Genomic DNA, 25074 nt, shown 5'->3' on the forward strand with positions numbered 1-25074 from the left:
CCTATCAATATAAGTAGATATGTGAAGAAAATAAAGGCCAAAAAACTCATCAGTCTCTAATTAAATTATTTTTCTTATAAAAATAACCTAAATCAACTTGTCAATTTAACTATTCTAAAGAGACTCTAAAATGTCATGTCATGGCTAGTCATATTTTGTTTGGATAGAGAACAAAACATACACCTTCAAGTTGAAAACACAATTTTATTTTTTATTTTTTGGCCTTAATGCTCTTTAACTTCAAAAAAAAAAAAAAAAATTACCTTTACACAACAAAAGCTATTTTAGTACCGTTAAAAGAGAATAAGAATATGAAACTTCCAATTAGGGGTGTTCAAAAAAATCGATACACCGTAGAAATCGACTAAATCAAACTGAATCGGTCGATTTTTTTTGTCCAAAACGATTTGATGGATGTACAAACCGCACGGTTTGCGGTTTGTATGGTTGGCGGTTTGGTTTTAAACCAAATCGCCCAAGAAAATATAAATAAAAAATATATTATTATAAAAATCATCCAAGAGCTACTACAACCCTTATTATTATAAAAATCACCTTATATTTTTATAATAATAATAATAAGTTTATAATAATATATAATTATTCTTTGTAATATTTTTATAATATATTATATGTTGTCAATAGTTATTTTCAAACCGCGATAACCACGTTAAATCATACCGCAAATACGGTGCGGTTTGGCTGCACCAAAACCAAACCGCGGTCTGATTTTGTCAGAAAATCACACTAGCGGTTTGACTTGCTGAAAGTAGTTCAAACCGACCAAACCGCACCGTGAACACCCCTACTTCCAATTCTAGGACATAGAAACAAAAAATAGAAGTACTTTTAAATTAATAAAAAAATATCATTACAAATAGCGCATGATTATTTTTTAAAATAACCAAATCACTCAATTTTTCTGATTTATCGAGCTGAAGGTATAAAAAAAAAAAAAAAAAAATCGAAGTTGAACTGAACTGCTGGCTTCAATTTTTTTTCGGTTTTATTTTTTAGACAAAAATAAAATATTAAAATTTTTATCACAAGCTTATAACATAAAAAGAATCATTGCAGTTCTTAATGAGAGAAGTAAGAAAATAAAATATTAAAAAGGAAATGTGTATAAAACAAAATATTAATAAAAAGGATACATATAAATATATATACAAAATAAAAATTCAGCCTCAATTCAATTCAAAAGTTGGTTTCATTTTTTTTTATTTGTCGGATTTTTTAACACCATTAACTGAAATGCTCTGATTTTTTTTTTTTTTCAAAATAACATACAGAAACGAAACCCAACCAAAATTCTTCAATTTTCTCGATCTAAAAATAAAAGCACACCTTAGTTCGGTTCGGTTCGGTTCGGTTTTACGATTTTCTCAATCTGAATGCACACCTCTAATTACAGAACCGCATTTTATAATTCCTCACGATAGTAAATATTTGACAGTAATCCAAATAGGCACAAGTGTAGGCTATTGCTAGCCTAAAATGAACTTCATGAACATGAAACTGCACCTCAATGGTCAGGAACAGTAGAGATGATGTTGCCCGAAATGAACAACCTGAACATGAAGGCTGCAATTCAATGGTCAGGAAGAAGAGCGACAGAGATGATGTTCTACTTATTATTGAGCTTAGAGGATTAACACAGTTTGTAATCCAAAAAGTTGTGTTCAACAATTTGGTATTTCACTATCACAGGTGAATTTACACGTTTCAATAGGCTCAGCAAGAAATGATCCGGGACCGACTGTAACAACAGCTCAAACTTCTGTCAAGTGAGTTTTATCATTCATATTCAGTGATGTTCCTTCCCACAGCTCTATCAGCTCCTTTCTCATCCAAGATATGACAAGTATGGGTCCTAAAGTGCAGGGCACCTGCATTTGTCAGGTAGCAAAGTGGGAAAAGAGAGTCGGATCATAATTGAAATAGTTACTTCTTGGAAACACGAGATCTTTTTAAAATGAAGAACAGCAGCAGGATAGTGACAATAACATACCAGATATAGGAGTGCCGGTTGGGGTGAACGAGTCAAAATACCAGCAGCCAAAGCACTTATCAATCCAATTGCATAACCAGACACGGCATACCATATGTAAGTGTGACCCTTTGAGGAAGCCAAATCTGATGCATTTATCAAATCCCTACTCTTTCTGTGATCAAAACATAAAACCAACGCCAGAAGCATAGCAGGAATGGCCTACAAAATAACACAAACCATAAAATTTTGGAAAATATTGGAAACAGAATGACTCAACAGACTGATGCAATTGAGAAGTGGCAGGTGGACACCCGTCGAAAAAGAAGTAAAAGATAACAGCCACCTCCAGTGCCACCTGCCTCACAACACACGCAAGCACAAAGAGGAAGAGTTTACAGTGATTTTACATCATAGATGGCATGTCCATGACAACCGGGAGGACAGAGGATTGTAACAAGTTTAAGTAGTGCGCCCAGTCACCTCTGTCACTTGGACTGGAAGTGAAGTTCCAAATTTGTTGAGATTACTCCACGAAGGGGCAGATCAATGAGAAGGGAACTAACAAGATAGAACTCACAAAATAAATCCAAAAGCATTACATGATTCACGTAAAATGCAACCCAGGCACCATCTTGCCGAAGACCAACCAGCATATAAGATTGCCCGACCATATAGAATGTAGCCCCAATCTCAAGACCAACAAGATGCAATAATTAGCTATACATTTTCATGGAAATAAGGATATAGCTGAACAAAGTTAATGATTCATGGAAACGCTTGCAAAATCATCCAAAAATGGCAGACCTTATTGACCTATGATATCCCTCAAATCTATTAATGAGATCCAAGTCTAAAAATTTAAAACCTGCACATCCACCTAGCATATATGTGGAGAGAATCGCACAGGAATATTGAAAGCCACCAAAGAGATAAGATGCATTACCATGTCACCAAGACCAAGCATCATGTACTCAGCAGCACTTGCTCCAGGAACCACTCCACCAAACAAATTTCTAGGAAAGACAATTTTAACTGGCAACTCCAACTTTTTTGTAATAAGTTGCAACCCAGGAAGACTTAAGCTATTAGCCATTGTGTGAACAGGATTGGATGCTTGCTGTGTTGCTACTGAAACCATGACATTGGCACCAAAAAATCTCTCAGAATAAAATACCCAGAATATGTCATACCCAAACAGACAAACAAGCAGTATTGCGCAAATTTTGATGTTCGGGAGCCGCACATGGCTAACAAACGCAATGCATAGAGAAATTCCCAACAAGTTGTTTAATATCCAGTTTCCAGAAACAAGCCAAGCTGCAACAGTACCGGAGCATAGCAACAACAAGAGCCCCTGGGTTCGGGTAAATGACTTGGAACAACATCGTGATACAAATGGGTCAGCCAACCCAAGTTGTGATCTGACAATGGTAATATAAGGTGATAGCCAGAAAAAAAGCGATGACACAGAGGCAATGGCAGTGAAAATGGTCAGAAGTTGTGAGACAGAGGAAAACAGATAGAACATCAGCAGCAGGCTGAAAGAACTCATTACTGGAATCATAAGTGCCTGGGACCTATCTAAAGTAATGGATGCTTCTGACAAGTCACGGTTTCGCTCCATTTCCTTCCCATAATTTAAGGCTCGGAAAGCAGATCCAAATGTCACAGCTACGGCAGTCAACATAAGAGTGATTGGAGCCGGCTCCAACAAATATGCAAGCTTCCACAAGGGCTCCATAAAATGCAACACTTCAGTATAATCTAAAATCTCAATTCTGTATAACAAGCTTGAAACCAACGCTGCACATTTAATATAATCAAGTGTTGATCAAATATCAAATCAACCTAAAGAACAAGGAAATGAGGAGAATGAGAACATTGGCAAAAATGTTACTGCATAAATTTTTCTTTTTAATTTATTCAACATATTAAGCAATGATTGGTGATCTAAAATCCATATAGCTGGTAGCAGCCAATGGGACAAGGCTGGCTTGATGTTACTGTTGTACTCAACTAATTAAGCAAGATCTAGGATGTTTATTAGACTACAGCAGTTTCAAAATTTTCATTCCATCTAATATAACATGCACGGCTGGGGGGGGGGTTCAAAATTGCCCCTTCTCAAGTTTGTAAACAGTACATATGGATATAATATTTGAAAAAACTAGTGTTCTAAAAGGTGGCCTAGGCGGCTACCGCGAGTAAGCCCAAATCGGGCACCCCTAGGCGTCGGGCCCGATCGGTGCCTAGCCGCCTAGGTCGCGCACACGGCCTGGGCCAATTATCTTACCCTTTCTCTCTCTTGCCGCTTTCCCGTTCACTCTCTCTTGTCGCACTTGTCACTGCCGCCAATCTTGTCATTTCCTCTCTCTCTCTCTCTCGCCGTCGATTGGGTCGTTCTCTCCCTGCTAGCTCTCGCTCTTCTTCCTCGGATACGTATGGCCATCTTCCTCCTTGCTCTTTGATGCTTGCTACGCCATCTTCCTCCTTGCCCCTAGGTGCCCTAGGCACTAGGCCCTCGTCTGGCACCCAACTAGCGCTTAACGCGTTTTAGAACACTGTAAAAAACCTTTCAAATATTGAAACCCCCCCCCCCCCCCCCCAAAAAAAAAAATGTAAAATATATCCATACATATAACATGGATCAATTTTATGAATAACTAAAATGAGAGATCGTTAAATGAATAAATAATCATCTTTGAATTATACACATATTTTAAGTTAGAAATTGAATTTTAATAGGTCATAATAGAAAAGTTTCTTAAACGGAAAACAATGTTAGATCAATAGTCATATTTTTAAAATTTGATAGTCAAATGATAAAAAAAAGTTTTCAAACAAATGTTGAGTTAAGATAGATCTAAAAGATCTTCCTACTAATTATTTATTAATAATTAAAATTTTAGATCATTATCTAAATAAAGGAAACAATACATATAGAGTAAACTTTCAAAAACACTTCGTCAAGTATCAACCTTGCCACTATATTTTGTCAAAAGAGAATTTATTTTTTGAGAATTATTCATCTTGTAGCTTGATAAGTTGAAAAATTGGTTACAATGTAATATAAGAAAGAATTTAGCTACTCAATTAAAAATATGATATGCTATAATACTGTACTGAAAAAATTGCCCCCGTTGATTATAGGAGCTAGATCCGCCACTGAAACCATGACAGTTTTTGTCCATGCATGGGCTTGGAATCTCCTATAACAAAACGGAATTTAGCATATAAAAAAGGGGGGAAATGAAGTTTTGAAGCATGTTTTCTCCAGGTTGCAAGAAACATAAACTCGCAAAGTAAAATGAAAATATACATACACAGGATGAAGAATTGGATAGACTTCACTTTAATGAGAAAATATATATATATATATAGAGAGAGAGAGAGAGAATTGGTTAGAGTTGCCATCCTGCAGACCACATTCAAAATTCAAGCTGCTAGAATAAATTTGTCAGAAAATACCAAATTTCCATTTTCTGTTTTTTATTTCTTGTTTCCAGTAACCTAAAATACCATGTTTTGCAACAAAAATTCAGAGTTATCATAAACCATGTTTCTGAAAATTGATTCCCAAGAGAAGGCCAAGCAGGCCTCAGGTTGCAGTTGAAATCATCAAAACAACAACACTTAAATCTATGGTATAATATGTAAATGTGTTATTTACAAAAATAAAAAATAACCAAGAATGAGAAAAAAATGCGTCTTCTCTTGGCAACAAATAAATGCAATTCTGCAAGATTATCTCTCCTTCATATGGCCTATCGGTGATGTTTGGCAGTTAAACACAAATACATGCAAAATATGAGCATAGTTGAGATGAAGGTATTGTGATTAATGTACGGCCAAGTAAAAAAACACAAATTTATAAACAAATATTACACATGATATGGTTAAAGTGATGCCCATTGAAGATAAAATGCACAGAATACAATTAAGATAGTTTTGTCATGTGAGAAAAAGAACAATAGGGGCACTTCTAAAGCAAGCGTATGAAAATGGATGGAATAGAAGAAACTTGTAGCAAAATTGGTGGACCAAATAAAAATGGTGGGATATGTTCATGGACAGAGATAGTTGGAGAGTTAGAATTCATTAACTCAGGCCATCTGGGTCAAGTCTTGTGGTTATTGCCGTCGTTATACCTATCTCGTGTGGTCCAGGAAAAAGCAGTCCTTGAATTTTAAGAAAAAATGATGGAAAGGAAAATTAAGTCTCGACACCTAAGACATTGTCATTCAACTCAAAACAAACCGTCTACAATTCGAGCAGAACTCTGAAATTTCAAATCAAACGTCTAGGGCTCGAAATGAGCAACCAAGCAGCAAGAATAAAGGACTATAGTGGACAGAGAGCCATTGATGACAACGAGCTACATAATATTTATTTGAATCAGAGAATAACCGATTAAGCAGCTGGGAACAGGCGAAAGATCTGAAAGATGATGATCTTGAAATCGAGATGGCCCGATGTGAAAAACTAGGAGTAATTCGAAGAATATGGACTTACCTTTAACTTTAAGAGTTCGAAAGCTTGACGTAGCGCCCCCCTTTCCGTCTCTTCCCTCTGTGCCCGGCTAGGGCTTGTCTCTCGGGGGTGCCTTCACAGAGAGGAAGAGCCGAAAGCTGAAAAGGCAGACGCCGTAATGCTCCATTTTGCACTTTCGCCCCAAATGTTTGTCAATTTCCTTCTTAGTGCACATTTTACTTTAGAAAACTAATAATAAAATATTTATGCATTTATGATAGAGAAATTTTTTTATGTGATATTATAATTTAATAGTATGCTGTCATCTATTCAGGTTTTTGAGAAAATGTTAAATGCAATAATGATATTATATTATTTTGTTGATGCCTTATTATAATTTAATGAAAATTTGTTTATCAATTTAGATTTTAAATTATAATCTATTTTTATTAAACATAATTAGTGGTAAATCTGTGTATTGCAGGGAAGAGTTTAATTTAAAAATAAGATATTAAACTCGTTATTTTAAATAATTCTAACATAATTAATAATTATAATTTTTTATCAAAATTTAAATTTAATTAATTATTCGTTATTTAATATGTTAATGGATAACACTCTTAATTCAATGTACTTCCATTTAATGTGCTAAATAAAAATTAACATATTAAATAGATCACTTGACAAAATACTTATAAAATTTTTTATTTATCATATTATATTTATTTATAAATAAATATTATAAAATTTATAATATATTCACTCAAAGATCTTCGTTATTTTTTATTTATTATATTATAAATATAAATTAAATTTTTTAAATGTGATTAAGAATTAATTTTTTAATAATAACAAAACTTTAAAAATATAAATTTTGATTTCTTCCATAATCTTAGAAATGTAATACCTTAAATATTAATTAACATTGAAAAATCTAAATATTTGACGACCTTAAATATTTTTTTATGAATTTATTAAGATATCACATTTTTAAGACTATAATATAATTATTATTAAAGTTAAATTAATAATTAATTAATCACTACCTTTGATTTAATGCAAGTTTTTGAAGAAAAAAATTCACACACTTGTCAAATACTTTGCCTCACTATTCTATTTTAATATTATATATATATAGAATAAAGATATAAATATAAGATTTTAAATAAATGAATAATTTTATATGACTTAATTAATAATTCAAGTTATCTATTAATATTTCTTAGAAAATCTATGCAAATTTAATATAAGTTTTAGAGGCAAAAATTACTTGGCAGATTTTTTAAGATAAAATAAATTTGCAAACTATTATACTTTAATATAAAATATTATATAAAGATATGATTTTATTTAATGGATAATTTTAGGTGACTTAATTAATACTTTAAATGTCTATTTATATTCCTCATAAATAGTATTTATTTTTTATTAATTTATAAATTAATTAAATATTTAATATTCACGTAATAATGTAGTGTAAAACCCATGATTAGCATTGAAAAACTCATGTATTTAAAATCCTTAATTATTAATTTTACAGTAATTAGTACTTATTATTTCAAAACAATTTAAAATTTTAAATTATGAATGCAAATTACTAAATGTACGTAAATTATTAATGCAGGTTTTGGAGAAAAAAAAAATTCTCAGGACTATCCTACTTTTATATATATAAAGATAAAGATATTATATATTATTATATTATATAAATATAATATTTTATTTAATGAATAATTTTATGTGACTTAATTAATACTTTAAGTGTCTATTCATATTTCTCATAAATAGTATTTATTTTTGATTGATTAATAGATTAATTAAATATTTAATATTCACATAATAATATATTGGAAAACCCATGATTAACATTGAAAAACTCATATATTTAAAATTTATTATTAATTTTATAATAATTAGTACTTATTATTTCAAAGTAATTGAAAATTTTAAATTATTGATGCAATAAATACTAAATAAAAATTATTAATGCAAGTTTTGGGAGGAATTTTTTTTTAGACTATTCTACTTTTATATATATAAAGATTATTATATTATATAAATATAAAATTTTATTTAATAAACAATTTTATGTGACTTAAATTAATACTTTAAGTGTCTATTCATATTCCTCATAAATAGTATTTATTTTTTATTGATTGACAGATTAATTAAATATTTAATATTCATATAATAATATATTAGAAAACCTATGATTAAGATTCAAAAACTCATGTATTTAAAATCTCTAATTACTAATTTTATAGTAATTATTGCTTATTATTTCAAAATATTTAAAAATTCTAAATTATTAATACAAATTACTAAATGCAAATTATTAATACAAGTTGTGAAATCTTTTATTTTTTTCAAACTATCTTATTTTTATATATATAAAGATTTATTCTTCATGGCAATTCATTATTGCTTATGATAACATTAAGGTGGTAACACGCATGTTGACAAAAATAATATTAATTAATATGTTATTAATTATGACAACATATTATCATTTTTTTTAATTTTCATAGCTTTACATTACCTTTTTCATATTATATTAACATCATTAAATTTTTAAAAAACCAACAATATCATTAAATTTCTCTCTTATTAAGATCTTTCTCTTAACCTCGTTATTATAAAGTTATATTGAATCTATAAATATTTTTTTCATCTCTCATATATTTTTTATATAATTTTCTCTATATAACCATAACAATGAAATTTAAATTTAAACCCAATCATGTCAATATAACGAGGTTTAGTTAAAATAAATAGATAAATAAATATATTTTTAACAATAAAATAGATAAGAGATAACATCTTTATTCATGTCTAATTAATTTTTCATCAAAAATAATAGTTTCTACAACGAAAATAAGTGCTCTTCTCCATCATGGTTAAGCCTAGTGCGTTTGGCTAGCAAGGAAAAAGTGAGTGAATAGATAAAGAAATAACGGTAAAGTAAATTTGTTTGTTTAATTTTTACGTTAACACTAATCACGTTTTTTGAAAACATAGTGTCTTTTTTGTTAAATCTCAGGAATGCTACATGAAATTTATATTAATTATTTTGACAAAATATTTTTTGTTCATTTTTGTTATTTAAAAATGAAAATATTGATGTTTAATTAATTGTTTCTATTTTCAAAAAATGTGAAATTTTGAAATATATATATATATATTCAAAATTTTATACACCATTGTTTTTGTCCTAACCTTGTCCTGGAAGACTGAATCCATGGAAAAACGATTGGGGACCCAATGGTTACCCCTAATCCACTTAAGATCCAGTACGTTTTTATGTATTTTTAGTAATTTGTAACATTTAATAATAATACTTAATATTTAAAATTTTAACATTTATTGAGACCAATTGAAAGCTGCTTTGTAAGTAGGTGTGAGAAACACGACGAGCTGTACCGATTTCCTTAATCTCTAGGACAATGTTTCCATGATTGCGTAGACGAAATTATCATCTTTATGCAATTTTTAGTATTTGTGTTTTTGATTAGGTTAAAAAATAAATTATAGATTGAATTTTTTATCTTTACACCAAATGATAATCGAATTTGCAACCCACTATATTGGCACCGACACATTATTCATTTGACCACTCGACCTATGTCCTAAAACTTTTATTATTCATTATTTAATCATTAAGGATGTAGATGACTAAAAATGAAAATGGTCAAATATACATTAGATGCACCGTTTTTTTTAATTTACTTATTCTTTTTAAATTTGTGCTTTTACTTTAACTCTTAAAGTAATAGGTGTAACAAATATTTATATAATTTTTTAAAAACTAATGTTTTTATTGGAATAATTTAAATAATATATGGAATTATTCATTCTCGTTTATATTAGACAATGAATATCAATTGACAACTAATGTGATGGTCCAAGCAAATGAATGCGCACTTGCATGGTAGAGGCAACAAGTTTGTGGTCATTTGGAGTTTGAAGTTTGGTAGTCTCTCTCGTAGCTTCCTAAGGTTGGTCGGAGTAAGAGTGGGTGATGCCTCATTTAATGTATTTAAAAGTTTAATTTGAAATCATCACTCTTATGTGATCTCTCCCCGCTTGTTTGTACTATCAAATTTGACAAAGAAGATAAATATGAGAAAGAGTTGAAAGACTACATTACCCATGTACTAAAATGCATGACAATAAAGATTTTGTTCGTGTAGTGAAAACTAACCATTTATTCTATTTTCTCTTTCTCTTAGCAACAAATAATAATAATAATAATAATAATAATATCAATTTGATACTTCAAGTTGCACCAATTTTACTTAAATCAAAATAATATATTTTTTTATTTTGATCCCAGTTTTTTAATAAAATTTGAGATTTTTAATTTTTTTGCTAGGTAATACCATATTAGTATTACTGATGTTATATGTATTTTCTGCTCGTATAAAGTGGGCTGAATTCAATATAGTAAGCTGGCTCAATCTCTTGAAACCCACACAGGCTTAAGGCTAAAGTCGTCAGAGTCAGGTCACACGTCGCCTATTCCGAGCTTAGATTGCAAAATCATGCGAGCTCCCAGCAACGCATTAAGCTCTCAAACCGCAGAACTAAGCTAGCTTCCAGTCGACGCGTTCAGCTCGCATACGCAAAAGAGTCATGAAATAACAAGAGAACTAGTCTCGAGCTAGACATCATTATAGCTAGACTGTCTAGGCCCAATATGGTCCATTTCTCTCGGTCCATGCTAGTCGCATCCTGTCCTTATACTAGTCTGCAACAACATTATTGCAGCCCTTATTGGGTATCTATGTGCCCGCCTACATTTACATTAATGAGGGTCCCGTCAACATCATACTGTCACCTGAGAACCCTCGCCAACGCCGATATTTAGTCCCATCACCTGTAAAGCACGATGAAAACGGAGATGACATATTCTCTTATATGAGCAAGCTCTCTTCAAAGCTAATGTATGCTTTCCTAGCTAGTCTACTAGTACACAATTGCTCTTTACTCTCATACTAACTTGAGCATCAGAATACTTGCAAGTACCGATGGCCGAAACATTGATTGAACCACACAAATTTTCTTGGCACGTCTTTTCTTCTCCCATTTCGTGTCCATTTGTTAGAGCGAACAGATGAATCACGGTCGACAAATTCCGAATGTCGACAGATACTTCAAGTTGCACCAATTTTATTTAAATCAAAATAATATATATATTTTTTATTTTGATCCTATAATTTTAATAAAATTTGAGATTTTTAATTTTTTTGCTAGGTAATACCATATTAGTATTACTGATGTTAAACTTTTATTCGGCCGAGTCAAATCTTACGTGTGCTATTCAAATGGCCCAAGTTTGTAAGTAACAACTAACTTTAGATTAAATAACTGTTTGGGTATTGCGTTTTATGGATACTGCATTAATATTATATATTTATATCATTCATATATAAATAAACATTATATTTTGATATTATAAAATATTTTTATAAAATATCTTGCTTATAAAATAAAAATTAAGTACATTAATAACAAGATTTAAATTTATAACTTCTAAACAATAACTAATTTTTCAAACAACTTTATTATTACAAGAGTTTATTTGTCCATTTACAAAATATAATTACTAATTTGATACTAAAATTACAATAAAATGACTGACTTACACTTTCTTTTTGACAAGGGTACCTTTACCTTTTAGACATTGTAATTTAATAATGACATGCAAATTAAGGATTCCCTTTTAGACATTGTAATTTAATAATGACATGCAAATTAAGGATTCCCTTTTAGACATTGTAATTTAATAATGACATGCAAATTAGACGATCTCCAACTCATCGTCCTATTCCACTCATTATTATATTATAAATAAATCGTTATCTATTTTTGACTTGCTTTAAAAAGTGTGAGTGCTCCAACCCACACTCCTTATTTAGCTATTAATTTCACTCTTTATTTTGTTTATTTATTTTTATAAACTTCAATTCTATTTATTTTACTTTATTTATAATTTTAACACATACACAAAATTAATAATTAAATATATAAATAAATAAATACATAAATAAATACACAAAAAAAATCCCCGAACATTTACACAAAATTCACCCAATCCTTCGTACATACAAAATACTATATGTATACATCACAAACAACAAGTATTTTAAGGAGGGAGTTGTTGTTGACGCCACCATCGACATTGCTTCTCGTCGTCAATACTGCTCGTCAGATTTAGTATTACAAGTTAAAGATGATGACGTTCTATTCGTTATCGACACCAGATCCGACCACCGTTATTCTTACTATCGTGTTGCCCTCACCAATAGCTGTCGTTGTTACTTGTCATTGACGACTTCTACAAATTTTAGATTTGGCATAAAAAACTATTGAGACAAAATAAAATAAGGAGTAAATTTCAGCTTCTCATCTTTAACAAGTCATTTGAAGTTGATCAAATTTTGGAAAGTGACAAAATAGATATAGAGATGCATTGGAGATAAATTTTAACAATTTTTTTTTAAAATTTGGCTTAGTAAGAATTCTTGCCTCGGGTTGGAAATGACTTTATATTTATGAGTAATTTATGTTATCGAGAGTGAAATATAACTATACGTAGCAAAGAACACTACGCAACATTAATACGATTAAATAATGCTCATCTTTTTGTACTATTTTTAATTAAAGAACAAAAAAGCTCCGCCACCGATCCCGGCCACGTCACCCTTGTCCGGCCAATGAAACGGCCCGGATCGTCAGTTCCTAAACCAAACGCCGACTAGCCTAAGCCTAACAGAAAAAGAGTACTGATTTTGGTTAGTTTCACCAACCGTTCCGCTCCTCACCACCACCAACCGTGTCCACCGCAGCTCATCACCGATCGCTCGGTAAACGGGTCCCACCAAACACACATCTCGCTTTCCATCAACTTGGAAAGGAAGTATTTTATATATGATCGCATCTATTTAGAATTTCGTTATTAATATATACTTTTCTATAAATTATAAAAGATGTATCTAACTTTTATCGTACTTCTAAATTTATATATTTTTTTAATTTTTAAGGTGCATTCAACTTTTTATTTTGTGTCAATTCTACAATTGTCTTATTTTATTAATATTTATTATTATTTGATGACACGTTTATTATATAAGTTGAAAAAATTAATTTAAATATCTATCTATTCAATGACAATAAATAACTATGTGAGTTGTGTTAGATAATATAATAGGTAAAATATTTTGATTGTAACAATAATCGAGGCGTTTAATGAGCTTGTGTCAAGTTTTAAAAGATAAGATATTATTTGTTATTTGATAATATTGTATGATGTTTGATTTTGCTAATTTGTTACTTTATATATGCATAAATTAAGACACGATGTACCTACCTATTAGAATTTAAAAGAGCGAACAACATCAAGTCCTGTTCATAAGTTCAAGATATATTATTAAATTTTAATAATAATATATGATTAATTTTTTTCTCCCTTAAACTTAGAATATCATGACAAACGACTACGTTAGCGAGCAGCTGGAACTCAATAGAACCTCAACTTGAGTTTTTTAAATTTGTCGTCGCTGTCACTTATAACTCTAATAATAAAATAAATATTATTTTAATTTTTAAATTTATATAAACAAAAAAAAAACGATAATGTATTATGTATATTTAAATTGTCATACCGCGGTTGTTACCTAAAGTTGAATATCTTTTCTGGACGAGTGGGGTCCATCAGCCGCCTGGCATTGTCCCCATATCACGCAATCTATGCCCCGCCCCGCCCCGCCCCGCCACTTCATCTTTGAGGCCTCCTCTCTCCTTCCCGCCCTCCCAAGGCAGCTACTCTCCGTTTCTTCTTGCTCTGCATCTTCCCCTTTCGTCGCGTTTGGTTTTGCATTCTTTACCAATTCTTCTAGATATTCTTTACTTTCTCCGAAACAAAGAAAGCGCTTCGGAGATCTCCGCTTTCTCTCCATTTTCGCCGTCAGGATCTCTGCTCTTTCTGTAAGCACTATTCCATTCGAGTCTTCACACGACAGCTTCGCTCGGAAATAGTAACAGATCCGCCATATGATCTACTGGATTCCGGAAATTGCAGTGAACAGGTTTAACTGTTTGTAAGTCTGTTCGCCAATCGTTGATTCCAATTTGGAGGCGATATTTATTGATTTTGGAAATCAATTTTGATTGCTTTCTGTATCTCCGCCTTACTCTTGTCCGCATCTCAACGTTTTCCTCTTAACTTCACGTGTCGGTTGGAACAAGAGTGAAGAACAAACGAAGTACCTTAGCTTTGAACTCGAGAGCTTTGGCAGGATGAAAATATGTACGATGATGACACTTGCCTTGGTATTGGTAACATGCGCGCCACGTCGTGTTTGCTCGGAGGAGCGGCTTCTGGTGAAGATGACTCTGGTTCAAAACGCTTCGGCTCTCGGAGCTTGTAAGCCTTCTCCGATGGAGATAAAATTCATATATAAATAAATAGCATGTCTAAGGAATTACAATTTGAAAATCCTGATCATTATTTTTTTATTTATTTGTGTGGCTAATTGTTCGTAGATTGCCTGGACGGTAGCTTGCCCGCTTATCATCTCCACAGAGGATTCGGCGCCGGAGCACGCAACTGGCTTTTACAGTTCGAGGTAATAATTCTCCACCACTACAGCACTTGCTTTCCAGTTCTCCAATCAAAGTTCGCCGCATCAGCATTTATTGATGCTTGCACTACTCGTTTTAATTTTCACCTTTGGCGCTGTTCAGTGTGAGTCAAAATGACAGATTCGAAATTCCGAGTAACATTAGCATAATGGATCTCGATATGGTAAAAAGCACCAGATTCAGATCGACCCATTATATAAGACTGGTAATTTCCAGTTGCAGTGTGGGGGCTGGCGAGGAGGGGACAGGCTTCGCCGCCGCTTTAAAGACTTTTGGTTGTATTTGCGATACCTTTTGTCAGCTTTGCCGTCTCTTCGTTTTTTTAGTGGCTGTTGCTTTTATTTCGTCAAAATTTTGGAAAGTTAAATTGCACACTGGTTGACGAATGTCAATTGGTTGGTTCTACTAACTTCTAAGTCTGTTCGCTAAATTTATTCAATTCTGTCAATGTTGTTCTCATCCCATAATGGGCACCGAGTCTGCTCGTGGGTGGGGCCATGCATGAGAGGACGTGGCTGTGGACCACGAGCCCAGCGAAGAGCCGTGCCGGTGTGTGAAATTTCTTTGTGGTGTCACATCGCTGGCAACCATTAGCCCTCTTAGGTCTAGGTCAGGGTTACACCTCAATGAATAGCGCAGATAAGATGTTGTTCTCGAAGCAATGAATGGATGAGAAAAGTAATGTTATTTATTTATATTAGAGATAAATTTTTAATTTAATTGGCATATTTTTATTAAAAAATAAAAATATATAATACAATATAAAACGTGTCAATCATCTCCGATGTAAATAAATAGCAGCAGTCGAAATCGGTCCACATATACGCTTCCTTGTCAAAGCTTACCTCTTCACACTATTAATGATTAATGTCGACTTTGTGATCATCATCTTGAACAGGGAGGCGGGTGGTGTAATGATGTGGAATCATGCTTGGAGAGAGCCCAAACGCGCCGTGGATCTACACGTTACATGAGCAAGTGGGAGGTCTTCTCTGGCATCTTAAGCGACAACGCCTCTCTCAATCCCGGTATTTATCTTCTTTGATCGGCTTATATTTTGCCTTATCCTAATTATATGAGCAACCTGCTTGTCACGCAACAACGACAATTACAACGACAATCACAGTAATAGAAGCAACAAGCCATCTTGACGTGTACGAACTTCTTATCACCAATGTCTAATTTCCCCTCATTAATCTTTATTACGAGCCAGTTTGACTAGGTGGTTTGACCGTTTATAAGCTGATACGTAATTTTTAAGTTATCTAACTTATTTAATTAAAGTGTTTGATTTGTGATAAGAGCGTTTTGAGCTATTAGTTTTTTGCAAAAGTTGGTAGGGGATAACTTTTGCAAAACACTGCTACAAAATAAGCTGTGTTAACCAATTGTTTTACCATATTTCATACATTTTGTTAATTTCCAGCCATGCCATGCCCTTCTTCTTTATCTTCTTCAACCTCTGCCTCTCTGCCTCCTACCACCAGTCGCCCCAGCATTTCCGGCCACCACCGTCGGCCATCTTCATTGCCCCCATCGTCGGCCATCTCCTCCCCATCGTCGTCGCCCCCACTGTCCGGCCATCTCCTCCCCATCTTCGTCCCCACCTGCATCGGCCGCTGCTCCCATTGCGTCGCCGTCCGTCTGTCCGTCGCCCTCATCTCCTCCGTCCGTGCTTCTGTTCCCCGCTGCTGTCATGGCCGATCGAATTGTTATATATATATATATATATATAACAATAATAAAGATATATATAATAATATTATATTAATATATTTTTTATAATTATATATAATTTTATCGACCCATAAAATTTTATATTATTCAATAATATATATTTTTTTTAAGCTGTAATAATTTATGAGCTTTTTCAAATCAAATAGATAGTTTAAAAGTATATTTATTCAATCACATTATTAGTTTAAATACTATTTAACTTAAACGCTATGAAGAGTTTAAACACTACTTTACTTAAAAGCTTTAAAACAAAAGCCTAGCGAAACTGAGGTCAGTTTTACATCATGTGGTAGCTGAAGATGAAATAAAATATAATTTCATGTCCTTATTGAAGCTGTAGCAATGTAGCTGGAGTTGCATGGCAAGTCCATGTTCCTCAAATTTTATGCTGTTCCCGTTCACGTGACGGCAGCTGCAAATTAGCTTTCTTCTTCCGATTCTTTTTGTCGGTTCTTGTCAAGGACGTTATTTTGAAAGGACAAAAACACCCTTGCATATCATCCTGCCGCGTGTTACTTTTGTTTACCAACTGGAGAATCACCGTGTCCGTTACCTTGACATGCACAGATGCACTAATTAGATTAAGACTTACCACTCAGAATCCTGCCATTCACGCTTTGTGTGAACAAGTTTTATATTTGTCCTATTACTTTAAGAATAGGAAAGGGTAGAAGACAACAATGACCAGCACACTGGTTGCCGACCTTTAGCATATGTCTAGATTTATTCTTCTGAATACAAATGTAAGATTGTGTATTGCGAGAAGAGTGAAATGAAAAGAGAAGCAAGTTTTTTTAATTGGTCTCGCATGTGCTACTCATGCCCATCAATAAACTAATTCTAGTACCTCAGCCTGTTTCTTCAAATTAGTTATTTAGATATTACAGCTGGTTTGCCATACACGATCCAGACAATGCTGTCTGTGTATCAGTGGCGGAGGGAGGGGTGGTCCGTCAATTATTTATGCTTATAGGGGTTTATCCGTAATTACATAAAAATAGTAAATGTATTTGATATTGCCCCCTGAAATTTCATAAAAAACTAATATACCTAGAAATAAAATACCATTCAAAAAAATTGAAATACTTTAGGAGTTAATGTTTCAATGGACGAATGACAACTTGATCATATTTATTGAGAAAGATGTACTTAAAAGTATTGCAATAAGATAAATATATATATAGTGATTCTAGAATATGAAGGTTAGTAAAAGACAATTGAGCAAACATCTTAATCTATTCTTATTAATTAAGCAAACAGTCAATTTGGTGCTACCATTGGTGAAGCTTTGTCAAAATTTTAAGTTCCTAATAATACCCTTTTGTTTTAAGAAGAAAAGAAAAGGTTAATGGAAGATGGAGATGGTTGTCGGCAATATTTAAGTATCAAAGGGGTAAAAATAAAAGATGGCCAACGACTGCATAATTGATCATCACGACCCTCACCTCTTGAATTACACTTGCAGTGCAAACTAAAAGATAAAAAAAATAATATAAAAAGACTTGTGAAGATTTTAAAATTTCTATAAACTTGCTCAAAATAGTTATTAAATTTTTTGGAGATTGAGAACAATTTAAGTTTACTTAAAAACAAAAATTAAATATGTTAACAAGATCTGAAGTTATGACTTCTCTAAACTATAATAAATCTATAAATAATTTTTTCACTATACCAAAACTTATTTTGTTTAAAACTTTGTCTAAAAAATAAAAAACTAAACTATAACTGTCCAATACCACTTAATAAAATTTTAGTTGAAATTTTTTATTTTTTTGTTTCCACGTGGATAGGAGGGGCCACTCCCCTAGTTTATTTTAAGGATCTTTGTAATACTTTTTATTCAATTTTATTGACCCTGCGTAAAAATTTTGGTTTCATATAATGTAGTTAGAAATTCTTATGTTGTTTTATTTGCATGCTTCTGATATTCCCACAGCATATAGCTTGCCCCTTCACCCCTCTCCCCCACCGAAAAAATCCTGTCCCTCTAAACCAAAATCCTAGCTCCGTCAGTGGCGAGCATCATGCATTTTGACAGTTGTGCTTGCAACATTATATTAGAGTTGTCTTCGTGGTGCACTTGCTGTTTTTATTTTTATTTTTAATTTTTGCTATTCGTGAGGATCCACAACCATTACTTTGGGTGTGCACCAGGTAAACTAGTTGGCACGAGCTAATTTGCAGTTTCTACCTTAGATCTTTATCGCACAGAGTTTGGCTTTCTCTCCTGTAGTAGTTTAATTTTTTCAGTTTCTTTATTCCTTAATAACTCTTATTTGTTTTTGTTTTTATTTTTTCCCTTACCATAATTTCAACAACTTGATAATTTACAATGGTAACCGCTTCATGCTTGAAAGACTTTTTTTCTTTTTTATGTAGGGAAGGGGACAGATAATACCTCCCGAATGCTCTTTCGATTGCAATAGGACATGACTATTGTTAGCACATTTTCTTTGTTTTGTTTTCTTATAAGTTCACGTCTTCTCGTTATGACTGTTCCATTAGGCAATAAGAGTTTTGAATTGCCCCTATTTCAATGATTCAAGAAGGCTAAAGAAAATTATGAGTTTTTTATTTTTGTCTGACTTATTACAATTGATTTAAATTAATTGCAGACTTTTACAACTGGAATCGTGTAAAGATAAGATATTGTGATGGGGCCTCTTTTGCTGGAGATTCTTTGTTCTATAATGGGGTAAAACTCGCAGACTTTCATTTTCACTTTCACTTTACCATTTTACTTCAGTGCCTTGAAGTTGCATCTGTGATTATTACTATTCTACATACTCAAAGTTTTGGGTGACATTGGCAAGGGCCACAAGACAGTTTGCTTAATGTCATTGAACTGTGGCATACCATTTCCAGTTATGCTTGACTTTTCCGTTTTCTGTCTCCTTAATATATATTGGTTGTTAAAAGTTTGGCTTGTCTTTCAGAATGTTAGATTGAATGTTTAAATCCCAGAACTAACCCATGTAAATAAATTGAGTGCTGTTCCAGTGCTCTCATGAACCAATAAACATTCAACAATGATTTTTGAGAAAAACGTTCAGTTACAGTCAGATAAGTCACTTAGTCTACTAACTTGGTGGGTCTGTGTAGATATAAGAACAAAATCTATTTGTTTTGTAGTGCTTGACGCAATTTGTCAAATCTACGAGGTACATTTTCACTTTTGCCTACTATATTTTTCTATCCATAGGAAAAATAAAATAGCAACTTACATAGAAATCAGGAACTATTATAGCCAAGCCTGATTGAACTTTTTGATAAGAGCTTAAAGATGTCTTTACTAAACTCAAACTTCTGAGCAAATGTTTTATCAGTCAAGGAATTTGCAATTTTTTTCTTTCACAGTTATACTCGTCTTACCTAGTTTCTTTGAACTTGTTTTCACGGGAAAGGTAAAGTAACAAATCTTGCAATTTATTTGTTTTATTATTAACTCAGCCTAATTGTTGTGTAACTGCAAGCAGACATCATTGCTTTACTTCAGAGGGCAGAGGATTTGGAAAGCAATCATTTTTGACCTTCTACCTAAGGGCTTGGGCAATGCAAAAAAGGTATTTAAATTAACCATATCATTTGTTTTGTTTCTAGATATTTTAATATACATATAAAAAGCGCATGCAACTTGATACAGAAATCATAGATCATGTGAGAACTTGTAAGAATGTTCAAGTTATAGTTCACATGAATAACTTGACGCTTTATTTGGTTGGTTCCTTGCATTGTCTTTAAGCTGAATGGTTTTGGTTGATAATCTCATATTGATTGCTGAAAAAGCAACTTAATTGTTTGAATATCAGTTACTTACTAACCCACTTTGGTGAGAACATGTGGAAATTAGGAGCATATAATTGTTTATTTGAATCTTATATAGAAAACAAGAGTTTGTTAGAGACGAACTTTGCATGGAAGTGCTATCAATTTAGAATATGCAGGTTTTACTTCAAACTAAAAAGAATCTTAACCTGTAATTGTTACTTTTCTCCAGGCTTTGCTTTCCGGGTGCTCTGCTGGAGGTTTGGCATCTTTTTTGCACTGTAACAACTTCACAAGTTATCTACCAAGTAATACTAGTGTGAAATGCTTAAGTGATGCTGGATTTTTTCTTGATGCGTAAGTTCTTCCTATAAATGGAAATTTAATGTGGACTTCTTATTCTACTTTCCCCCCTTTAAAATGTTACTTTTGGGCTTCTCCTGCAGGAGAGACATAAGTCTGAATCATACCATTAGATCCTTCTACGAAGACCTTATTTCTTTACAGGTAAATCGTTCCCTATGAAGAAGGAAGTATTGGAATGGTTCCAGTCAAGATAATAGTAAGGTGCTTAAATGATCTGGATGGCAAATATCAATTATGTTGCTTTCATCAAGTAATATTAACTATTTTACGATGTTGAAATGACCTTATAACAAACCCTGCCAAATGGAACATCCACTATGTCAGAATGCAACTTAGTAATCACTCTTGTCACTTTTTGTAGGCTTTTGTGCTAATATTAGCTTGATCCAGTGCATTTAATGCTTTTCATTAGTAAATTGTTGTTTTTTGATTCATTCATGATATTGATCTTGTTTTTTTCTTTTCTGTTGCTGTGTTGATTTGGGGCCCATAATCTTGGCATGCACATTTCTTCTGCCTTGCAAATACATTGGGAAATTGATGGGCTAGCAAGGCAAGCTTGTTGGCACCAAACATCCCCTTCATTATCCCACACGACTATTTTTCCTCTTTTTTTTTTTTTTGTTTATGAAGTTCTTCCAGTTGAATCTGTAGTGCATTTTAGAAAAGTGAATCTAAACTGCTTTTGATGTTTCTTGCCACTGTAAAAATTTCTTGACAGGGGATAGAGCAGAATCTGGACAAAAATTGCACTAGGACTCTCTATTATCCAAAACAAGTATGGTAACTAGAATGATTCAGTTTATTGCTGGTTCAGCACTAGAAACATTCCCTTTTAGGGCATGGTTCTGACTGGTTTCAATTTTTTTGCAGTGCTTCTTCCACAGTATTTGTTGAGATATATTAGAACACCATTTTTCATCTTAAACTCTGCATATGATGTGTACCAGGTAAAGATAAATTTGAATTTGCATAGAATACGCTTTTTGATGGATGGTGAAACATGAGTATATCTTTCTTGTCAACAGTTCCATCACATATTGGTGCCGCCGTCTGCTGATCCACGTGGACATTGGAACCACTGCAAGCTTAATCCAGTCGCATGTAATGCAAGCCAGATAGATATCTTGCAAGGTCTCATTTTATTTTTGGTTCTAAAACTTGGATTTTCTTATTGTTAGTTTCTCTTTTATGTTGCCTTTTTTGTTCACTCTCTCTTCGTTTTTTCTTTTGAAGATAAACATCTTTTGAACTTTGTTTCTGTAACTGGTTGATTATTTAACTCAGAACGCACCCTTCAGATGAAGTATTAAACTACTGCACTTTTTTTTGTTGTTGTTGTTATGCTCAGATAATTTGCTGTTCTCTGTGATATATTTGTTCATAGTAGTTTCTGTTGTCAGGGTTCCGGAGGGATATGCTTGCTGCTTTGACTTCATTCTATAACTACTCGAGAAGAGGGGGGTTGTTCATAAACTCGTGTTTTGCACATTGCCAAAGTGAGTCACAAGATACATGGTTCGCAGCTGACTCCCCAAGAGTGCACAACAAGGTTTGAAAACAAGCCCTTCACCTAATGGACTCTATTTTAAAAATTTGCAATCCTTTCTAGTTTATGCTCCCTTCTGATCTTATTTAGAAAACATCGAACTCAAGTACATAAACTAGTCAAATTAGTGACCTGGAGTAAAAGTCTGATTCGTGGTAAATCGGAACAGGATCATATCCACTTTGGTTGATCCAAGCGCACTGCAATGCAACCACAAAAAAAGTTGAATGCCAGTAAATTGCTTGTATGAGTTGATAGATCTAGTAATTTGACAATATCATGGTACTGTGACTATTGTGGTTTGGCAATGAAATACCTTCATTTTTTGTTGTACCGACGATGTGATCAGTACGTGTAGAAAATTTTCAGTATCAATTAGTTTCATCTACGATATTAAGATTTGAAATCAATCTAATAAGTTTCCAGTTGACTGACAACTAGACAAATTGTTGCAGACCATTGCTCAAGCAGTTGGTGACTGGTACTTTGGGAGAAATGTGACCAAGGAAATCGATTGCGCGTACCCATGTGATTCTACGTGCCATAACTTGATTGGCTGAGAGATGACGGCTGGCATGGAGTTCAGGTACTGCCTTCGAGTACATTAATCCTTTTTCCGATGAATTTAACTCTTTGACTCAAAATTAAAGCAGTTTATTGATTCTCAAAATTGCAGTTGGAGTTTGAGCAGTGAGGGCCTTGGTTTTATTCATACAATACAGAATACCTAGCAATTCTTTCAGGTTCTATAGAAAGTTCAGATGCTAGCAAGATAATAAGAAGTTCATTAGAGATAGGACACGGGACACCGGGTGGAGAAAACTATCAGACAGTTTTAAGGTAGTATACCAATGTATCATTTATTCAACGTATTGAATTCATCAATCAATAAATGTTCTGAATATTCTTAGTCATATTCGTAGTCATATTCATTATAACATTATTATAAATTATGTCATGTTTTAAAATTTTATTTTCTTTCATCTTATCTTCGTCCTTTTTATATCTTTTATTATTTTATTTTTTAAATTTTATTGACTTGCTTTGTAGGTGCCTGTGCAGCCAATCAGTATAATATTATCATAATTTTTTTAATAAAAATACTAAAAGAGCAAGGTCGCAGTATAAACATAGATATTTGCATATTTTTATTTTTTAATAGAAATGTGCCATCTAAATTGAAGATTCATCTCTAATTTAGATAAATAATATTACTTTAATTTTTGTTATTCTTATATCTGTATAATTATTTCGTATTTCTAATCTAATGATTCATTCTCTTACCTCACAAATTTTGATAAACATATTATGTCAGCACTTTATTATCTGTTACAGTGATTTTTATATTTTTCTTTTAATTTAATGCTTTTCAAAATCTCATGGTAATTTTAAAAAATAATACTACACGTAAACCTTTTTGTACTACATCTAGGCTTTCGTTAATATATTAAGATACGAAGATGCCTATGCATAACTGCATGACATATCAGTTATCAAATATATATAATTAATTAAAGGACAGTGTTGCCGATTAAATGGATACAGATTATTATCAAAGTCCATCATATGACATTATCTATTTTTTTTTAATTCCATCGATTATTGCGTCTGCCATGCCAAAAGCATGTAAAATTTCATATATTATTTCATTTATTTAGTTATTCCCATAAAATGCCTTTGCCTAATCAAAAGCATAAAGAATTTTAAATATGATTTGGCCAATAATTTTTTCTTTTTCAAAAATATGGTATGGTAGAACTCAAAACCATCGTCCTATGATTCATTTTATAGTGACATGACATCATGCATCTTATTCCTCCTTAATATTTTGTTAAGGATTACCATCATTAATATCATATATTATCCTCCTTCACATCAATTTGGAAAATGTATAAGGTGAAATAATTTCAATAGATGATCAAATTTTAATTATAATTCAAGTCCAGACTCAAACTATAATTGATCATACAAAAAATGTTTTTATATAATATAAAACTTACAAAGAAGTAGAAGTCTATAACTTGTGCTAAAATTTTAATGTTACGTGTTAAATAGAAAAAAATAGCGATTGTTTATTAAAGACAGAAAGAAAGTATTACACAATCAATAAAAAAATTAAGAAAAAATATAATTATTTTTAAAATATAACGATGATCACTGTCATATTACTAATTTTTAAAAATAATACCACTTAAAATTTAATCATTTTAAAACCATTCACTTGAGAAAAACTCTCCTCTCTTTGTCACTAAAAAAAAATTAGACCATACTATTGGTACATCATTTATATATACTTTGAGCTACACAATAAATAACAAAAATACCCATCGCTCCTCATCGCCTCACTTTACCGCATCTCACCACCTTTAGTGAGAGATATTTTAGTTATGCGTCTCATCGCCTCACCTCACCGTTTTAGGTAAAGAATATTTTAGACATTTTAGCATCATTGTATAACTTAAGATGTATACAATAATGTACCGTAATATTTTCCAAAAAAATCTCCTCCTTCAAGTCTTTTCTACCACACCTCTTGACTTCCAATCTTGCC

General features: G+C 32.3%; 2 protein-coding genes across 4 annotated transcripts; one reads left to right on the forward strand and one right to left on the reverse strand.

Moving 5' to 3' along the window:
- Positions 1–1601: 1601 nt before the first annotated feature.
- On the reverse strand, positions 1602–6673 carry LOC127813646 (signal peptide peptidase-like 1). 3 transcript variants are annotated; one of them, XM_052354726.1, is made up of 4 exons: positions 6506–6673; positions 2937–3796; positions 2012–2212; positions 1602–1889 (listed from the first exon to the last, which is right to left on the reverse strand). In XM_052354726.1, the coding sequence occupies exons 2-4, from the start codon at positions 3732–3734 to the stop codon at positions 1773–1775; spliced, it is 1116 nt and encodes a 371-aa protein (XP_052210686.1). In that variant the 5' UTR covers positions 3735–3796; positions 6506–6673; the 3' UTR covers positions 1602–1772. The 3 variants fall into 3 exon arrangements, with proteins under 3 accessions (XP_052210686.1, XP_052210693.1, XP_052210700.1); XM_052354733.1 differs by having other exon boundaries at positions 2937–3841; positions 6506–6663; XM_052354740.1 differs by lacking the exon at positions 6506–6673 and adding an exon at positions 4287–4529.
- Positions 6674–14229: 7556 nt separating this feature from the next.
- Positions 14230–23437, forward strand: LOC127812508 (pectin acetylesterase 9). The gene is made up of 13 exons (XM_052352915.1): positions 14230–14888; positions 15008–15090; positions 16005–16134; positions 19459–19538; positions 20320–20406; positions 20841–20965; positions 21055–21115; positions 21696–21759; positions 21854–21924; positions 22003–22108; positions 22378–22526; positions 22979–23109; positions 23200–23437. The coding sequence occupies exons 1-12, from the start codon at positions 14762–14764 to the stop codon at positions 23081–23083; spliced, it is 1188 nt and encodes a 395-aa protein (XP_052208875.1). The 5' UTR covers positions 14230–14761; the 3' UTR covers positions 23084–23109; positions 23200–23437.
- Positions 23438–25074: the final 1637 nt, after the last annotated feature.

The sequence above is a fragment of the Diospyros lotus genome, chromosome 1 (assembly GCF_014633365.1).
Source record: "Diospyros lotus cultivar Yz01 chromosome 1, ASM1463336v1, whole genome shotgun sequence".
NCBI classification, from domain to species: domain Eukaryota; kingdom Viridiplantae; phylum Streptophyta; class Magnoliopsida; order Ericales; family Ebenaceae; genus Diospyros; species Diospyros lotus.

Excerpts from the sequence above, each read along its gene's own strand:
- LOC127813646 (XM_052354726.1), bottom strand. The coding sequence starts at position 3,734 with ATGGAGCCCTTGTGGAAGCTTGCATATTTGTTGGAGCCGGCTCCAATC. Across the intron at positions 2,213-2,936 it reads TGCTTGGTCTTGGTGACATG|GCCATTCCTGCTATGCTTCT; the intron begins GTAATGCATCTT and ends GTTATTTTGTAG. Across the intron at positions 1,890-2,011 it reads AACCGGCACTCCTATATCTG|GTGCCCTGCACTTTAGGACC; the intron begins GTATGTTATTGT and ends TGACAAATGCAG.
- LOC127812508 (XM_052352915.1), top strand. The coding sequence starts at position 14,762 with ATGAAAATATGTACGATGATGACACTTGCCTTGGTATTGGTAACATGC. Across the intron at positions 16,135-19,458 it reads CAACGCCTCTCTCAATCCCG|ACTTTTACAACTGGAATCGT; the intron begins GTATTTATCTTC and ends AATTAATTGCAG. Across the intron at positions 21,760-21,853 it reads TTATCCAAAACAAGTATGGT|TTCCACAGTATTTGTTGAGA; the intron begins AACTAGAATGAT and ends TTGCAGTGCTTC.